The 18625-nt window shown below is 39.8% G+C and overlaps 1 protein-coding gene across 6 annotated transcripts in view; it reads left to right on the top strand.

The window, feature by feature from the left end:
* The window catches only part of LOC107590964 (histone-lysine N-methyltransferase 2E-like), a 46268-nt gene that overhangs the window by 2079 nt on the left and 25564 nt on the right, over positions 1-18625 (top strand). For all 6 annotated transcript variants that reach the window (XM_016279932.1, XM_016279931.1, XM_016279934.1 and 3 more), the window contains exon 2: positions 14601-14785. In XM_016279932.1, the coding sequence (XP_016135418.1) occupies positions 14715-14785 (71 nt within the window). In that variant the 5' untranslated portion in view covers positions 14601-14714. The remainder of the gene's footprint in view (positions 1-14600; positions 14786-18625) is intronic.

Here is an 18625-nt window from a genome sequence, read left to right as displayed (position 1 = left end):
AACACACACCAGAAAAAAACATTGCTGTGTTTCACCGAATATGTTAATAGCTTGCGTTCACTGAACGCTTTAACACATAAACTGAACCACATGAGTGTGCTAGATGTGCAGCCTTGTTGATAAACCATCATAAATGTATGTACGACACTCAAATCTCAGCTCATTCATGAAGCAAAGTATAATAAACGACAAGTGATCTGTCGTTGTTGCACTTACAGTGTTCAACAAAAGCTTTCCCCCTTCAAATGGTTGTTTTCATAGAGGATACACAGATCATTGTTGTCTTTACTACAAGTTTAAGTGTGCTAAACATGAGACATGTGTTGGCAAGATGTCACACTGGAATTAAGTAAAAGTATAAACATGCAGTCCTTTGTGGAAGGAACAATAAGGGATTTATTACTGGCACTCGCTCATCTTTGTTTCATAGTAGCACAGACAATCTTCAATCTAGCTCAAACAACTAATCATCTTCTTTCCTCGTTTCACAACACAATAGATTCTAGGCCTGGGCGGTATGACGATATATGTACCGTTTCATCGATAGAGGTTTTTGCTATTCTGCGATATGTAAATAGTGTTACACAATGTTACAGCAATAAAGAAATAATCTAATATAAAAAAGAACGGTTCTTCCGGTGACTCCTCAGAATGAGTTCTATTTCACAGCTTATTGCGCTTGAACGTTCAAATACACACAAAATGCTTTTAATATTTTTAAGACATTGCAATGTCTTTAATAAAAAAAAAAAGAATATAATTCATACAGTGAAGACTGCAGTGTTTTTTTCGTTCGATTTGATTTCTGCAGTATTTCTTACATGATACTGTTAAATAGACCTACTGTACCTGGAAAAACTTGAAGCCATAGGCTATTTGTTTCATTTATATCTTATATTGTATTTCTGCTATTGTTATTTGCATATTGTTTCTAATTTGTAATAAAAAATAAATAAAATGACAAAAATAGCTTCTTTGTGAAAAAATGACTCGTATTGAGAAATAAGAATTTCGTCATACCACCCAACTCTAGGAAATTCTTTTGTCACAGATTCTTGACTGTGTAAGGAAAGGTTGTGCTGTACCAGAAACCTAGATGTGTGCATTGCCTCACCTAAAGTATTAACAGGAAATGAGATGTTTCTAGAGCTGACGCACAACCATCTGCATCTTAAAACTACTCGGCAATTACAGTTTTGGTTTAACGGCCACACCAAGGAGTACAACTTTATTTGAGGATGCTGTTGAGTTTACTGCAGTATTGAAAAGAGCGCAACCCACACAGCTGTCATATTTCTCTCATGATTACTGCTCCCTCCCTCTGGTCAGCGGGGAGTTTACAGGTCCAGAAGAATGTGGTTATTCATCAGAGCGGTTTGATGGGGTAAACAGGGGCCCTAATGCGTAATGAATAGACGATGATGCTGCAAAAAGGTCATCTTGATCTTGGATAGGAATGCGAGTGACTGCTCGTGCGTGAACTGATAGCTCTTCATCGGGGGCTTCAGTTATCCAGCGGGTCAAGCATCACACCGCACATGAATGCTGATGTTTATACATTTTATCACACTTAATGTGTCTGGTTTCTTTCGCTCAGCCTGATGCATGTGTTGTTGTAGCTTTTGGGGGCAGGTAGAATAGCTTACAGGGTCAAGCTGTGAGATAACTCCTTTGACATTGACAAAGACCCCCCCCCCCCCCCGTGCTATAACAAGTCCTTTCACCTCACATCCACTGGCCGTAGCTGATGCATGACTGTGGAAAATTTGACTGTGGAAGTCCACCCATATAACTGTGTGCGGATACCACTCAAGGCCTCATCCTGCGTAACATACGTTAATGTTGTAAATGTGTTTTCATCAATAGAAATCACTTACTTGCTGCCTTTGTTAACCGCAGCGCTGTTCCTATAACTTTTGGCACTATGGTCATATTTGGAAAGGCTTTCCGTTATAAAAACCAAGGCGTTGCTCCAACAGCTTTTTTTAAAACGCCAATTTGTGTGTATTTCTTGTAGAAGCCACTGATATGTGCTAAATTATTTCCTTAGCCAAACTTTGAGACCGGCCTCTGTGGTTCAAACTTTGGCAGCCACGGATGAGATGATGGTCTGAGACTCTTGGCAAACACATCCTTTGGACCCTTTTTCTTCAGGACAGCACCATGGCTGAGATTCAAGATGGCCATTAAGAACGGATTTGTCATCTATTGTATAAATGCTGATTTGCTCCACGAATACTATATTTTTGTCTGTGGCATCTTTTTTTGCATGGAAAAGCTCAAACCTATGCTTGAATGCAGATAACGAGAGGAGCAGACCATGTACAGTGCAGGCTGTGGCTTTCTGACAGGCGTTTTCTGTAGGTGGAGGTCCAATCGTTGGCATGTAGTGGTGTGACATCACAGCGAGGCTGTGCAGCTGTGCAAAGAGGATGGAACATCAGCCTACGCACATCAACACACAGCTCACAACTCCGACAGCAACACCAGACCAGAGGGAAGTGATCCACGCGGAGAATGAAGCAGAAGCTTGCTTTGCTGCAGAAACATGGCTTGTTTTTAAATGGTAAACGTAGTGCATTTCAACCACGCTGTGTCTCATTGGACGAAAACATGGCGGATGAACTTGAAGAGTTCCGAATGAACACTCGACGGTCTCATGTTTTGCATAACCTGTCTTTTTTTTAAGGTCATTGCATCCTAGGGATGCATGGAAAGGTTAAGGTTGTATATGACAACTGATATAAGAAGTGAAGATTCTTATTGTACTAGGGCATAATAAAGTTATATATTCTATTATTTTGACTTTATTTCAGAACGTATCTGCCTGAATGTTTGAAACATGCAATTCCGATCAGCATAAACAGCTCAGCAGCAGCTGCATTCACCATCCTGTCTGTCAGGTTGTCATGTCACACATGCATTCTAGCCTCACTGCACATGGGTGACTCAACGCTGTGTGTGTGTGTGTGTGTGTGTGTGTCTGTTTGCCCTCTGTGTTGACAGAGGGATGGAGAAGTAAAGTGGAGGTTATAAAGGGAGAGAGAGGCAGGTGGCTCAGAATCGCAGTCTCAGGTGACGCATCTATGCACACCGGGACACACACATGCTAAAACCTGATATAAAACACTTCAGAGCCTTTCCGGGTTTCTCGACTTGTATGAGATGCAAAACTTACAAGATACTGTTTTTATATGTAGAGCCCATGTTTTATTGAGCTGAGGTGTGTTTAAGCGTGTATGCTGGTGGCTAGTTCCACTGGGAGGCCTGTTAGTGCCATAAGGTCACGTGAGAGATGTGCAGGGAGGAGCTGTGGGCTCAGGTAACCTGTTTTTGTTTGCTGGCTGTAACCGAGCTCTCTCAACGGGCCCTACCTACATGACAGGTGTCCCATAGAGCAGACAGGCAAGGGTGCAGCACCTCATCCTACTCATTTATAAATGTGTGATTGATTGTTATTATGGGGTGTTTGTGATGTAATGGTGCGAGCTAGGCGTGCAATCATGTAGCTGTGCCATCATGAAGTCTGAGTGGCCCTGACTGTCCTTTTCGCCCATGGCACTATTGTGACTGACTGATTTGATTCCTGCACATCCATTCATGTGCATACACTCTGATACTCCAAAACTGCTATTAAATATGAGGGAGGAAATTTGTCTTTGTTTGGGTTTTAATGGTTTGCTTAGGCAGATATTTGAACAAACCAGCTTGAAATGAAAATTCATGCAGTCTGTTTTCTAAATGGATTGTAATTACCTTGCTGTGAACAATTCATCAAGATTTTTTGACCTTGTGATCACAGGCCATATTTAGGGACCAGAATATCTTAGAGACTTCGACTCGGCCTGTGTGCAACCACATAGCAACATACTTGAAATCTCTCAGAAACGACCTAGCAACAACCTAGCATTGTAGCTGTGATTATCGCTATGGCAGGCGTCTTTCAAACTTTCTTCAGAAATAATAATAATCTGGTTTTCTTGATGAAACACGCTTTTCTAGATGGGGGATGTGCATCATTGATTTTGTTTGTCATCAGTCATCCTTATCTAATTTAAGAATGTCAAGTGTGCTCATTAACGCTTGTTAGAGAGGCCAAGATCAAATACATGCCCAAGACATGTCCTTGCTTACTGGCCCAAGTCAAAAGAGCCCACCCTGGGGTCTTTATGAAATTCTGGCCTCTGGACGTGGCTCAGGTCTGTGAATTTTTTTCACCTGTTTTATCATCCACCAAGTTATTATTTGTCTCTTCAGCACTGACGGTGCGTGATTGTTCTCGGATTGTGGCGTATTTGTCTCGCAGGAAGACGCGAACAAGGTGACATGACCTCGTACCTCATGCATCTTTATCAATGACAGTCAGGAAAAGCTCTCGGCGTACGTTCATGCATTTTTGAGGCACGTGGTTGTTTAAAGCCTCAGTGTAGTGTAGGCTGCAATGACTTCAGCCTGCGAGAATGGTGTGAAGTCACCTCGCCGGGGCTAGCGTTTGGAAGCCTGCTCTATTTCCATCACTCCCCGCTGAAAATCAGACAAAGTGAACCAGGAAAATGACTGTGGGAGAGAGTGAGGAAGAAACGGGGAGAGAAAGGAAAACATATGTTGACACTCCTACATGAGTCTGGGTTTCCCTGCCTGCTGCTTGAAGGAGGAGCTTCCCGTACGACCTTGTGTCCATACAGAGCGAGGAGAAAAAACAGTTGGATTCAGCTGACAGTTTCTGTACCAGAAATGCTTTCTCATCTTCATTCCTTAGATGGATAGTTTGGGAGCCGTACGTTCATGCATTTTTGAGGCACGTGGTTGTTTAAAGCCTCAGTGTAGTGTAGGCTGCAATGACTTCAGCCTGCGAGAATGGTGTGAAGTCACCTCGCCGGGGCTAGCGTTTGGAAGCCTGCTCTATTTCCATCACTCCCCGCTGAAAATCAGACAAAGTGAACCAGGAAAATGACTGTGGGAGAGAGTGAGGAAGAAACGGGGAGAGAAAGGAAAACATATGTTGACACTCCTACATGAGTCTGGGTTTCCCTGCCTGCTGCTTGAAGGAGGAGCTTCCCGTACGACCTTGTGTCCATACAGAGCGAGGAGAAAAAACAGTTGGATTCAGCTGACAGTTTCTGTACCAGAAATGCTTTCTCATCTTCATTCCTTAGATGGATAGTTTGGGAGCCACTCGAAGGACAGGACAGAGAAAAGGAATATTACATGTGGTACATAACATTGCGTGTGTTTTATATTTTTGTTTCGAAAGCTGCTTATCTTTTCATAGGCTCTTTAAATGGCTTCTCTTTCCTCATGACCATTTAATTGGTCTCGTATTCCGCAGCCATCTCCCCCTTTTCTCTCCCCGTCCACCCCTCCCTTCCCCTCTGACTGTCAAGGGCTTATTTAGGAAGTGCAAAGGGGAGGGAAAGAAATCCGGGTAGGGCAGGGAAGCGTTTTTCTTTCTTTTTATTTTCCTCCCTCTCTCTCTGGCTGTGTGCCTCATGAGTGGCAGACGGTTCTACTAAAGGAAATGGGCGTGTCGGAGGCAGTCTGAATGCTCGGATTTAGCCAGGAATGCTCTAATGTACTAGATTTTTCCACACCTCCTGTTTACATTTTCGAGGAGGGTGGTTTTTGATGAATATATGCGTGTGTTTGAGGGAAAAGAAAGGATACATTTGGCTGTTTGGAGAACATATGTGATGGTTATCTGTGTGTGTGCGTGTGTGTACGGAGAGGCAGTGCGCACGCGTACATTCCTGAGCAGTGACGGCAGGATTGCCCTGCTGAGGCCAAGAAGAACAGACTCGGTGTGAGAAAGCTGGAAAGAGACCACTGTATGCTTCCTAAGGGAAATGAGTTTATTACACAACACAATGTTGTCTCTCGTTTGCCTTTTTCCTTTGTTTGTTACACCTTCATGAAGAGGGCATGGTAACTTAAGCTCTGTTCCAAAACATAGTAAGCTGCCTACTTAGGGAGCAATTTAAGGCACTTGTGGTCAGTGTGTCCTACAGGATTTAGTTTTTGAAGAATGGTCTCCATTCCCCCTTTCCAAACCCTGAAATTCAGCTTGGACTTGGTATAAAAACAGCAACAATATTGTTTCTAGCTGTTCTCCAAACAACCAAAGTTAAAATACCATTTATTACAATCTAAATACTGTAAATCTTTTGTGGATATGTATTACGCTTACTACACATTGTCATGTGAACAGCAAGTCAGTAATTGAACTGTTTTGTTTTGCTAAGCTTACATCCATGAATATTGGCATTGAAATTTTACTGTTGTTCTGTAAAATAAAATAATAATAGTAGTAATGATAATAGTAATAATTATTACTAGGGATGCACGATATATCGGCCACCATATCGGTATCGGCCGATAAATACTCATTTTTTCTGTTATCGGTATCGGCCTGATAAGAAAATTTGGCCGATATCTTAAAGCGATAAATAATCCATTATTTCCTTCAGAGACACTTCAGATGCGCGCTGTTCGTTTGCAGCCTTTTGTGCAATTGTACGTTGTAATATTGTGTTTATTTGATGTATATCTGATTTATCTCATATAGAATGCGTTTGGTTAAGTTAAAAGAGCGCTTCAGTTTACCGGTGATCATCTTTAGCTCAGCGCACACAGCTAAAACAGCAGTGCACAACATTAATAACTATGATTGGGAATGTCGTGTATATAAAATTCTAATGAGAACATTATTATAATAAAACGTTGTGAATTCTTTGGGTTTAGTTGCCGTGTTTCAGCGCGTTGATATGGGAAGAGCGCATCCACAACAGGATCACACATTCTGACTATAGCATGCAATAACTGCGTCATTTTGTACATATATAAGTTGTAATATTATGTTTATGTGGTATTAATATTAATCTCAGGATGCATTTCCTTGAGTTAAATAAGCTGCCAGCAAAACGCTTCAGTTTACCATGTTCATTCAGCTCTTCAGCTTCAGCACGTGCAGCTCAACGGCTGCTATTTAAAACAGTGGTATTAATTTGTTACTTTTTCAAAATCATTGATATATTATTAATAACAACAACCACTTGTATTTTTCTCTTATTATTTTCATCAACAATATGGTTTAGTAATTAAAATCATTTAATTATTGTCCGTGCAGAGGCTATTCCGTTTTATTGATCTATGGCGCATTCATTTTGATTCTTTACACGTGTAATGATGTCCAGTGACTTGTTTGCATTATTTATGCATAATTTTATTTATTTGTAAGACTTTATGACTAAATTTGGTAATGGGAGAGTAAAAATATTTTTAAAACGTACACCGTTCAAACTAGGCTGCTTATGTTGAAGTGTTTGGGATGTGGCTTTTAATGATGAGACCTTTTTTGTAATCAGGCTCTCAAAAAGTATATAACAATTTGGATATAGATTTATCGGCCAACATATCGGTTATCGGCTTTCAAAAATAAAGAATAATCGGTTATCGGCCAAAATTTTCATATCGGTGCATCCCTAAAAAAAAATACCGTCATGTACCGTGAAACCGGTATAATTTTGAAAAATACTGTGATATAAATTTTCGGTCATACCGCCCAGCACTAATTAGAACATTCAAGCAGTTTAAAAAAAAATTTTTTTTTAAATGTGCCATAGAGAAAACATTGCTGGCGTGCATCACGATACAAATCAATGGCAATAACATTTTAAGATATGTCAGTGCAAGTTAATTTCAGTTAAGACAGTCTTGCACCAGGCTTAAGCCTTGTCTATGAATCTGCGCATTAAAGATGTTTTTAGATAAAATTCTGTGTCTGTCCCTCCACCCGAGCAGGCCAGAATACAACCGAGGAAAAATAGGTCAGGCTTAGCATTTGCTTGAGCATAAATTTATGATTTATTTCTAAAGCCCTTAATTTAATTTAGAAGAACGAGTGATAGACTGCAGTGACTCAGAGAAAAAGTCTCAGACTGATGGATGTCACTGATGCCCGTTTTCCACCGAAATTGTGCTGGTTCTCATAGCCAGCAAAACTGCAAACAACTCGAGAACATGCAAAGATTTTGTCTTATTTAAACACATTTTAACATCCAGTGCTATTTAATTCAGGATCGACGCAGTTTTGACACACCCATCAAAAGTTACAACGGTCATAACTCAGTCAAGTAACATCCATAAATGTTTTTGGGTAGACGGAAAAAGTCAAACCAAGTACCTAATTTTTTTTAACATTCACTTACGCCGGTTGCAGTTTCTGGCCCAAGATTACCATGTTTTAGGTGGTGTAGCCAGTTTTTTTGAGGTGGGTTAAAGGGGGCTTTGGAGGTGTGGCAAAACTTAGCCAATCACTATAATTAATCAATATAACCTAATGCTTGTGAACTTACCTGAGGCCTCTGCTTGTGCTGTGACTGGCTCTGTGTCTGACCCTGCGTCTGCTCCCAGTTGCCCCGGGCCCGGCTTCCGCCCACTGAAGTCATCATTTACAGTATATACAAATAACAGTATTTACAAAAGGAATAACACCTTTAAAAGAGAAGCAGATGGGAAAATGTTACTGACAACTCTCCAAAAAATTCAAATAACAATCGTAAAAACATCACACGGTCTCGACAAACCACTGAATTAACATTAAATATGCATGCAAATAACAACGCTACACCATGTGTAGCCAAAACTGGAAGTAAACAACGTTGCTGCCTGACGCACTACCCATAAAGCGACGGCCCAAGTTTACCAGAACACCAACAGAAATTAAATTCTAGGAACTTAGAAAGCTTTGAAAAACAAGACCAAATACTGTTTACAAGTCAAGCTGCAACAAGTCAACCATAAACGCGCTTCCGGGGCTCAATATCCTCAGTTTAAAGCTTCTTTAAATGCACACAAAAACACCGTAGCCCTTCACATTTGGATTAAAATTACACCAAAAACTGTCCACCTGATGCAAGTTGCGAAATATTGCATGTGTGGTTATGCCAAACAGCCCACCGTAGCAGCTCTGCGCATAAGGAAATGTGGTGGAAGAAAGCAACTGCGCACTTTAGATCGCGCACAGAATCGGCCAGCGTGATAGAAGCACGCGGGACCAGCCGCGGGAAAACAGACGGACAAAGCTGAACAACAACAACAAAAACTCAACGGCCTTTGAACGGGCTGAGGGCGAGGATGTAGCTGTCAAACTGAGACCATGTTGGAGACGTGAACACAACCACACAGTCCATGGGTGAAAGTCATTTTATATTTCTTGAGCACTCACACTATTCCATACAGTAAATAAAACAAGGATATATGCAACAAGTAAAGTGTCTAGGAAAAGCAGCACATAAAAGGCATTCGTTTCCATGCATTGGAACGTAAACATTACCTAAGAGTATTCAATCTATCTGTAAAATAAGCATCCAACAGGTAACCTACATTACCTGTAGTGCTCTACATCAGATCTGCATACTGGGAATCCCATATTAACTTACCGACTAAAAAGTAAGCAACTGTATAAACTTGGTTAATAATAGAAAAAAAAAATCTTAGGAGGTGAAGGATTATGATAAGTCCAGGCGATGGGCCTTGGAAAAGCAACTCGATATAAACTCAAACATGCAGATCTAACGATACGATATGAAAAATGCGCACAGTTTTTTATAGTGTTAATAGGTTATTGATACGTTAAATAAAATAGACAAGAGCTAGATTATGGGTGGCTTCCGCTCTGGCCGAGTCTAATAACCTCATGGCCGGTTATCGGGCATCATGATGCTGCTGCTGCTGCCCCAAAATTAAACTTTTCCGGTTGCTAATCAACTATATGGTTTCTCAGCGTAGATTAAAGAATAGTTGGGTAAATTGTTCGTTAGATTATTCGACACGATAATATTTTGCGTCTGCAAAACTGGAATGCACACGCCCCCCGGGGTGAGGCGCACTCCCGTCGGTTCCCCTGTACACTCGACACCGAGGCTTCACCGAGGCCTACAGGCCCCGAATGATAAAAAATGAACAACAGGCGAGGTACTAACCAAAGACCCGGCTGGATGTCAGAAATGTGGAGATAACGCCGACCGACGGAGGCTTTATTGTCGACCTCCTAATCAGACGGAAACAAAACACGAACTCCTTCGCGTCCTAAATCGATTCCCCAAAGCCGACAACAAGGCCGAACCGACTCGCGCAGACAATAAACGAAAGGCTCAAAATGTACCTGTTTCTCTTCCACAGCTGACACCCGGATCACCGCGTCACGTGGTTTATCACAGCCACTGCGGCTTCACGCTATATGCGTGTGTTTGAGGGAAAAGAAAGGATAGATTTGGCTGTTTGGAGAACATATGTGATGGTTATCTGTGTGTGTGCGTGTGTGTACGGAGAGGCAGTGCGCACGCGTACATTCCTGAGCAGTGACGGCAGGATTGCCCTGCTGAGGCCAAGAAGAACAGACTCGGTGTGAGAAAGCTGGAAAGAGACCACTGTATGCTTCCTAAGGGAAATGAGTTTATTACACAACACAATGTTGTCTCTCGTTTGCCTTTTTCCTTTGTTTGTTACACCTTCATGAAGAGGGCATGGTAACTTAAGCTCTGTTCCAAAACATAGTAAGCTGCCTACTTAGGGAGCAATTTAAGGCACTTGTGGTCAGTGTGTCCTACAGGATTTAGTTTTTGAAGAATGGTCTCCATTCCCCCTTTCCAAACCCTGAAATTCAGCTTGGACTTGGTATAAAAACAACAACAATATTGTTTCTAGCTGTTCTCCAAACAACCAAAGTTAAAATACCATTTATTACAATCTAAATACTGTAAATCTTTTGTGGATATGTATTACGCTTACTACACATTGTCATGTGAACAGCAAGTCAGTAATTGAACTGTTTTGTTTTGCTAAGCTTACATCCATGAATATTGGCATTGAAATTTTACTGTTGTTCTGTAAAATAAAATAATAATAGTAGTAATGATAATAGTAATAATTATTATTACTTATTCATTTTTTTTTATTTTGTAGTACAATATTACTATATTACATAACTATATAAATATTTCTTTATTGATTTGTTTTTATAACTTAATAAAATCAAGTTATTATTATAGAAACATTGAATGTTCTATTAAAAAAAACTGACTGGCCTGAAACAGCTGAATTAAGAGTTTTTTGTTTGTTTTTAACTGTTTAAAAAAAAGTATAGGGTTTTTCCTTAAATCCTCATGCTAAAATGTTACATATGTAGTACATCCATCATAGTGGAATCAGTTGAGATATAGATAGAAAAGGCATATACTTCAGTGTAATTAGTTTTTATGTGTGATCTGTATTTTGCTAACATCAAAACTTTATTCAGATCAATTGTGAGAGGCGCCTACTGGTCTCTATTGGTGTGGACAGCCATAATGCTGTAATGCATTACATGCATAATGCCTACAGAGTAAATCGAAGACTAATGGACACATGTTGTCAGATTAAAGCCTCTCTCTTTATGGTCTACATAGGGCACACACACGTCTCATGCACATCACACACAGTTTAGAAGTCAACATGTCTCGTTGTAACTTATTTCCAAACAGTGAGCAGAAGACATGCCACCCTCATAGGGAAGTGTAAGTGTGTGTATTTATAGGGGCATGTTACGGCTGGTCAAGGTGTGTGTTGTGTGCAGGCAAAAAAAACTGACTGGCCTGAAACAGCTGAATTAAGAGTTTTTTGTTTGTTTTTAACTGTTTAAAAAAAAGTATAGGGTTTTTCCTTAAATCCTCATGCTAAAATGTAACATATGTAGTACATCCATCATAGTGGAATCAGTTGAGATATAGATAGAAAAGGCATATACTTCAGTGTAATTAGTTTTTATGTGTGATCTGTATTTTGCTAACATCAAAACTTTATTCAGATCAATTGTGAGAGGCGCCATAATGCTGATTATGTATAGCATTCCAAATCAGTCACTTGTTAGGTTCCAATTAATTCAGGATACAGCTGCCTATGTAAACAAAAGACAGCAAGACAGTTCACTAGATTTGGAACAGAGCTATTATTTCCTGTGCTTTTTCAAGAGCTGTGAAACTCCATTTATTTTTCACAGCAGTCGAAACATCCCCAATATATCAGACCCACTGCGCTTGTGAAAGCAACCTGACATGGACAAGAATTATTTGCCTACAGAGTAAATCGAACACTAATGGACACATGTTGTCAGATTAAAGCCTCTCTCTTTATGGTCTACATAGGGCACACACACGTCTCATGCACATCACACACAGTTTAGAAGTCAACATGTCTCGTTGTAACTTATTTCCAAACAGTGAGCAGAAGACATGCCACCCTCATAGGGAAGTGTAAGTGTGTGTATTTATAGGGGCATGTTACGGCTGGTCAAGGTGTGTGTTGTGTGCAGGCATGTGAGTTCATGTTATGTTTATTTGCAGTGATCTGGATCACAGTCTTGGCCCAAAATTAACCAAATGTGGGTTAAAATTGGCTTTGGCGGGTAAATAGTTGTCAATTTAGATTATTTTGAATTTCAGTTTTATATTTGTTTTCTTTTTAATAAGATGCTAGTTCATCAAATAATTTAAATATAAAGTAAAAAGAAAAGATTCAGTGATTGTCTCATGACACCTAGGCCTATTTGAATAAAATGTAATAAAACAAATTTGTATTGCTCTACACAGTTTGCTTTGGAAAATAATTCTTAATGTTAAACATTAAGATAATTTAAGATATCAAATATATAAATAGCAAAATATATATTGTCTCAAGAAATAATGCATGTAAATATGTATGTGTGTGTGTATGTGTATATATATATATATATATATATGTAAGGGCTGTCAATAGACTAAAATGTGTAATTAATCGCACACTTCATGAAATTAAGCATAGACCATTTATCTTGTTTCAAATGTTTATTTTGTCAATGTTTATATTCAGCAAAGTAAACCAAAATATTTAAGGGTGATTCTCCAAAATCTGTATTTTCTGCAAGCTTTTTTCAAGATAAATATAGATGTCTTTCCAAAAAAGGACTCCAAAAGGAAACACCAAAAGGACACCAAATCGTCTTTACCTTGATTGCAGTCTTCATCTATCAAAACTTTACTAGCGAGACTGGTTATCCAGTCGAGAAACCGTAGTTTGCGTCTCATCTGGCCAGACAGCGGTATGTGTTGACAACTCATTCAGTCAGTACTTCACACAGTGCGTGTGACGTGTGAGGGCTCGCGCTCTTCAGAGACAATCACAGAATATGACAGAGCTCGTGTTTAAAAGCGAAACACACTGGAATGAATAATTCACTGAAAACGCTACACAAGTCTCTGTTCTCTCTGCAATCTCTGATGTAAGCAGCCTGGTTTCCTTTATATTAGCGCTGTTTTGGACGGATTGTTTGAATGCATTCGCTTACTGGATCATTGGACTGAAAACTAATATATATGTTAAAAATATATTTATTATTAATACATATAATTGATGGACTTTAAAAAAAAATTTTTTTTACTAATATTGATTAGTAAGGCAAAGTCGTTAGCACAATGCTAGAATTCCTCCATCCTGATATCTGTTTTGTAGCTGAATAGTCTTGCCAAAATCCAGGTTTCATTTGTAGACTGTATGTCCCAGCATCTGGCCCCTCCTCTAATCCCACTTATCACCGCAACACATACTCACATACTTTAATTCCTTTGTCACCAGTCTCCCTGTTTGTTGTTCAGGGAAGTATGTCAATGTGACACATTTAGCCCCTCTGACCAGGACTAAAACGTTACTTGCAAGGGAAGCCCATGTTTGGCTATTGCGGCTGTCTTTTGATGTCCGTCAATGCCTGTTCCCTCCTTTATCCACAGAGCTGCTTCTCTTCGTCTGCCTCTACCCGACCCATACAAAGCTTAATCCTTAAGCTTTCCATTCTTAGTTTTTTTTGCTTTTGCCTTTTGCACACAATAAATCCTTTCGCAAGCAATGCGGCAACCACACGTCTCTGTGCACGCTCAAGATGAGTGGACGTTTATGGATGAGAGCGGAAAATATAAAAGGCCGCCTCCATGTTGTATTTCCTCTCTCTCTCTCTCTTCCTCCTCCACTTTCATGGTGGCTGTGACCAAGCATGCAACTGCGCCCCCTTGAGTCGATGCGGAGTCACTTTACCCTGTTTGTTGTTTCTACAAAGGTCGAGCACTGTTATTGGACGCGGTTTTACCACACAATCTTCACTTCCCCTCCCATGTCTTACAAAGGACATGTTCAAACACTGATTTCTTTTTCCTTTTAGGGCTAAGGAAACTTTACCCAAACCAACATGTTGAAGCACAAACCTGATCTTTAGTTGTTTATCTATTTAAAAGGAAAGTAACAAGTTATTTTATGTATAGTAGTCCTGTTAACTGAAACCCTTGATGTCTGCAAGAGTGATATCATGCCTCAGGGCCAACCATGGCCTCATCTTTGTTTTATGAATCATAGTTACTCTTTTAAAAGTCACATCCTGTTTACAATACTAGCTGTAATGACCCAGGTTTCGTAATATGTGCCCTGTCTGTGTGTAGTGTCTATGAATGTGCCCCATCACGTTTTTATTGCTCCGTTATATCTAGTGTAAAGTTGATTGTCAAACTTTAAAAGTGATTTTTTTCCCCTCTGTCTTTTTGCAGGCCTTGTGGATGCACTTAGATGTGTGCAATGAGTGCTGTGGCTGACATGCCTCAGTGTTTTGGATTGCTGTGTTCTGGACTCAGTAGGACAAGAGACTCCCAGCACAGCACGTCATGAGCTTAGTCATCCCAGTAGGGGTGGACACGGCAAACACCTCATACCTGGACATGGCTGCAGGCTCAGAGTGAGTTTCTCTCTTTCTCTCTGTGTCCTTTCATATTGACTCATCACTACCGTTCATTTCATTTTGTTCATTCTCTGGTTGCATCAGCAGAGAGAAACAGATTTTTCCACCAACCGCTTCCGTTCTCTCTTCAATCTGCTTCTTTCTCATCAGAAACATGCTCTGCTGCTACGGCATCCCCATAGAAAAAGAAATTATTTTTCAGTTGTAAGAATTACAGAACCTCAGACACTTCTGAGACGGACAGTACACACAGGGCATTAACATACAGACATCTGTTTCCACATCTCACTGAGAGAAAATGCGGGAAAACGTCTCTCACATATGCATTGGTTCCTCCTTATCCCCTTCCTTCCCCTCACCCATCCTTCCCTTCACTCAGCTCACTCAGAATGGTCAATAGTAGAATATAATGTTCTACATGAATGCAGGTGACATTTACAGTTATGTTTGGTATTATTTGAATAGTCTCAGGGCGTCTGGTACAATGATCTCATTCTTACAAGTAAACTAATAGGTGATACAGATCCTAAAAGAGTTTAGAGATATTTACATTTTCATTTAGCAGACGCTTTTATCCAAAGCGACTTACAAATGAGGACAATAAAAACATTTAAAACTAACAAAAGAGCAACAATATATATGTGCAAATGACAAGTCTTGGTTAGCCTAACGCAGTACACGTAGCAATGTGTGTGTGTATATATATATATATATATATACACACACACACACACACAAACAAAGAAAAACAAGTAGATAGAATAGAAAAAATAGAAAGCTAGTGTTTGTTTTTAGTTGTTTTTTTAAATAAATAAAAAAAGATAAATATAGATAAAATAGAATAGAAAGTGTTAGAGTTAGAGGGTCAAATAAAGGGGGAACAGATGTGTTTTTAGTCGTTTCTTGAAGATGGCTAAGAACTCAGGTGCTCGGATTGAGTTGGCCAGGTCATTCCACCAGGAGGGAACAGTTAATGAAAAAGTCTGTGAAAGTGATTTGGCTCACTATAGAGGGTGTGCCGTTTCCCAGTGTCTTTCATGCTAATTACTTTGTCCCAAAAGGTGTTAACTCTACTTGATCAATGCAAATTTCAATTGTTAATTTCTGTCTCAATTTCGGGGGATGATTGTCTTGGTCTTAAGGTATTTAAGTGAAAACTACAAGAAGATCAGGGCGATTCTGCAGTCAGAATGAGCCCATAGTATGAAGTGTGTCCAGTTTGATTTTACTTTCCTTAGTTTGTGCTTAAACTAATAATAACTTTGCGTGCTGAAAAGACCGAACATGCAAGAAACCTTCAGCCATCACTGGATACCTTCCTTGGGCCAAGTGCGTGGTCCTTACAAAGTAATTACACAGTGGAAAATAAGTTATGAAGCAGTTGGTCTTTTCCAAACAATGGAAGTGGATGAGGACTGGAGATGTCGAGCTCCAAAACTGACAATAAAGCACAATAAAAGTTATCTGTATGACTTATGCACCCCAAGTCTTCTGAAAACATGTATACCTTTGTGTGAGGAATGGAATTTTGTAGGGATGCACGATATATCGGCCACCATATCGGTATCGGCCGATAAATGCTCATTTTTTATCTTATCGGTATCGGTCTGATAAGAAAATTTGGCCGATATCTTAAAGCCGATAAATAATGCATTATTTCCTTCAGAGACACTTCAGATGCGCGCTGTTCGTTTGCAGCCTTTTGTGCAATTGTACGTTGTAATATTGTGTTTATTTGATGTATATCTGATTTATCTCATATAGAATGCGTTTGGTTAAGTTAAAAGAGCGCTTCAGTTTACCGGTGATCATCTTTAGCTCAGCACACGCAGCTCAAACAGCAGTGCACAACATTAATAACTATGATTGGGAATGTCGTGTATATAACATTCTAATGAGAACATTATTATAATAAAACGTTGTGAATTCTTTGGGTTTAGTTGCCGTGTTTCAGCGCGTTGTTATGGGAAGAGCGCATCCACAACAGGATCACACATTCTGACTATAGCATGCAATAACTGCGTCATTTGTCATTTCATATATAAGTTGTAATATTATGTTTATGTTGTATTAATATTAATCTCAGGATGCATTTCCTTGAGTTAAATAAGCTGCCAGCAAAACGCTTCAGTTTACCGTGTTCATTCAGCTCTTCAGCTTCAGCTTGAGCTGCAGCTCAATGGCTGCTATTTAAAACAGTGGTATTAATTTGTTACTTTTTCAAAATCATTGATATATTATTAATAACAACAACCACTTGTATTTTTCTCTTATTATTTTCATCAACAATATGGTTTAGTAATTAAAATCATTTAATTATTGTCCGTGCAGAGGCTATTCTGTTTTATTGATCTGTGGCGCATTCATTTTGATTCTTTACATGTGTAATGATGTCCAGTGACTTGTTTGCATTATTTATGCATTATTTTATTTATTTGTAAGACTTTTTTATGACTAAATTTGGTAATGGGAGAGTAAAAATATTTTTAAAACGTACACCGTTCAAACTAGGCTGCTTATGTTGAAGTGTTTGGGATGTGGCTTTTAATGATGAGACCTTTTTTGTAATCAGGCTCTCAAAAAGTATATAACAATTTGGATATAGATTTATCGGCCAACATATCGGTTATCGGCTTTCAAAAATAAAGAATAATCGGTTATCGGTATCGGCCAAAATTTTCATATCGGTGCATCCCTAGAATTTTGTACACATTTTGTAAGGGGGAAAAAACAACAAGAGGTTGAGCCAGTGATTTTTTTGGTCTACTGTGCCTAGAAGAAAATTTTTTTATTTTATTTATTGCTACATCTTGTTAGTTTCAGTGCAGGAAACGCAAGTGTTAAACGTCTAATAGATTTGACAACACCTGCCGTACAGCAGAGCCCTCCCCTCTGCAGCATGCGCTTGAATGAAAGCAGTGCGTTTCTCTTTAAATGCGGAGCTCCGTCCCATTGCCTTGTCACTTTGTGTTGCCATGGTGCTCTCCCCTGCACTGTGCAGGGCCTGTTGTCATAGGGACCGCCTGAGTGACAGCTGGGCCCTGGAGCTTTAGCCTGCTTAAGAGGCCTTGCTGCCACGTAGCTTTACGTCCGTCTGGGTTTTAGTGTCTTTCGGGCGTCCTTACGCCTGTCTGCATACGCAGATTTATTCCACAAGGCTATAACAAGCTTTAGTAAAGATCTCTGCCACTAAATGGGAAACGCCACATACAGAAAATAAATGTTACGTTGTTTATCTCTGGGTGGTCTTATGTGGTGGTTTCCACATCGCCAGATCTCGTCCGAGCGTGACATGTCTCCTACGTGGTTTTTTGCTTGTTCCTGACATTACTTCTCAGTCAGGGTCAGCCCACCCCGGGCCTGCGGCAAAGGTTGTCATGGTTACCAGGCATTGTGCATCACTGTGATGTCAACAGACAGTCCGTTAAAATGCCATTGGACCTGAAACGGCTGCTGTAATCCCTCTAAACCTCATCTAGCCCTAGACGGACACTGCTTTGTGCTTCGAGTGGTTTACGCTAAAATGACGCGTGTAACCTTGTGTCTTTTCATGTCTATGGATGTAATGGCAACCCTCTACTCACACCATGGCAATATAAGTAAATTTTTTAGTTTACTCGCCAGACTGATATACACACACACATACATGCATATATGTTCGTGTATATATAGTATATTAGGGATGGGAAGATTCCCAGATTCGCTCGGTGCATTGGCATAAAAAGTTAACGATGCGATGCATCAGTTTAAAAAGTGTGCATTGGCTACAAGTTGGCATTTATATCACGATGCATCATTTCTAACATATTTGCATCGGTAAAAACCGATTTATTTATA

The sequence above is a fragment of the Sinocyclocheilus grahami genome, unplaced genomic scaffold (genome assembly GCF_001515645.1).
Source record: "Sinocyclocheilus grahami isolate Dianchi unplaced genomic scaffold, SAMN03320097.WGS_v1.1 scaffold135.1, whole genome shotgun sequence".
NCBI classification, from domain to species: Eukaryota; Metazoa; Chordata; class Actinopteri; order Cypriniformes; family Cyprinidae; genus Sinocyclocheilus; species Sinocyclocheilus grahami.
The sequence above is the reverse complement of the archived record's forward strand: the minus strand, read 5'-3'. Positions and strand labels throughout refer to the sequence as shown.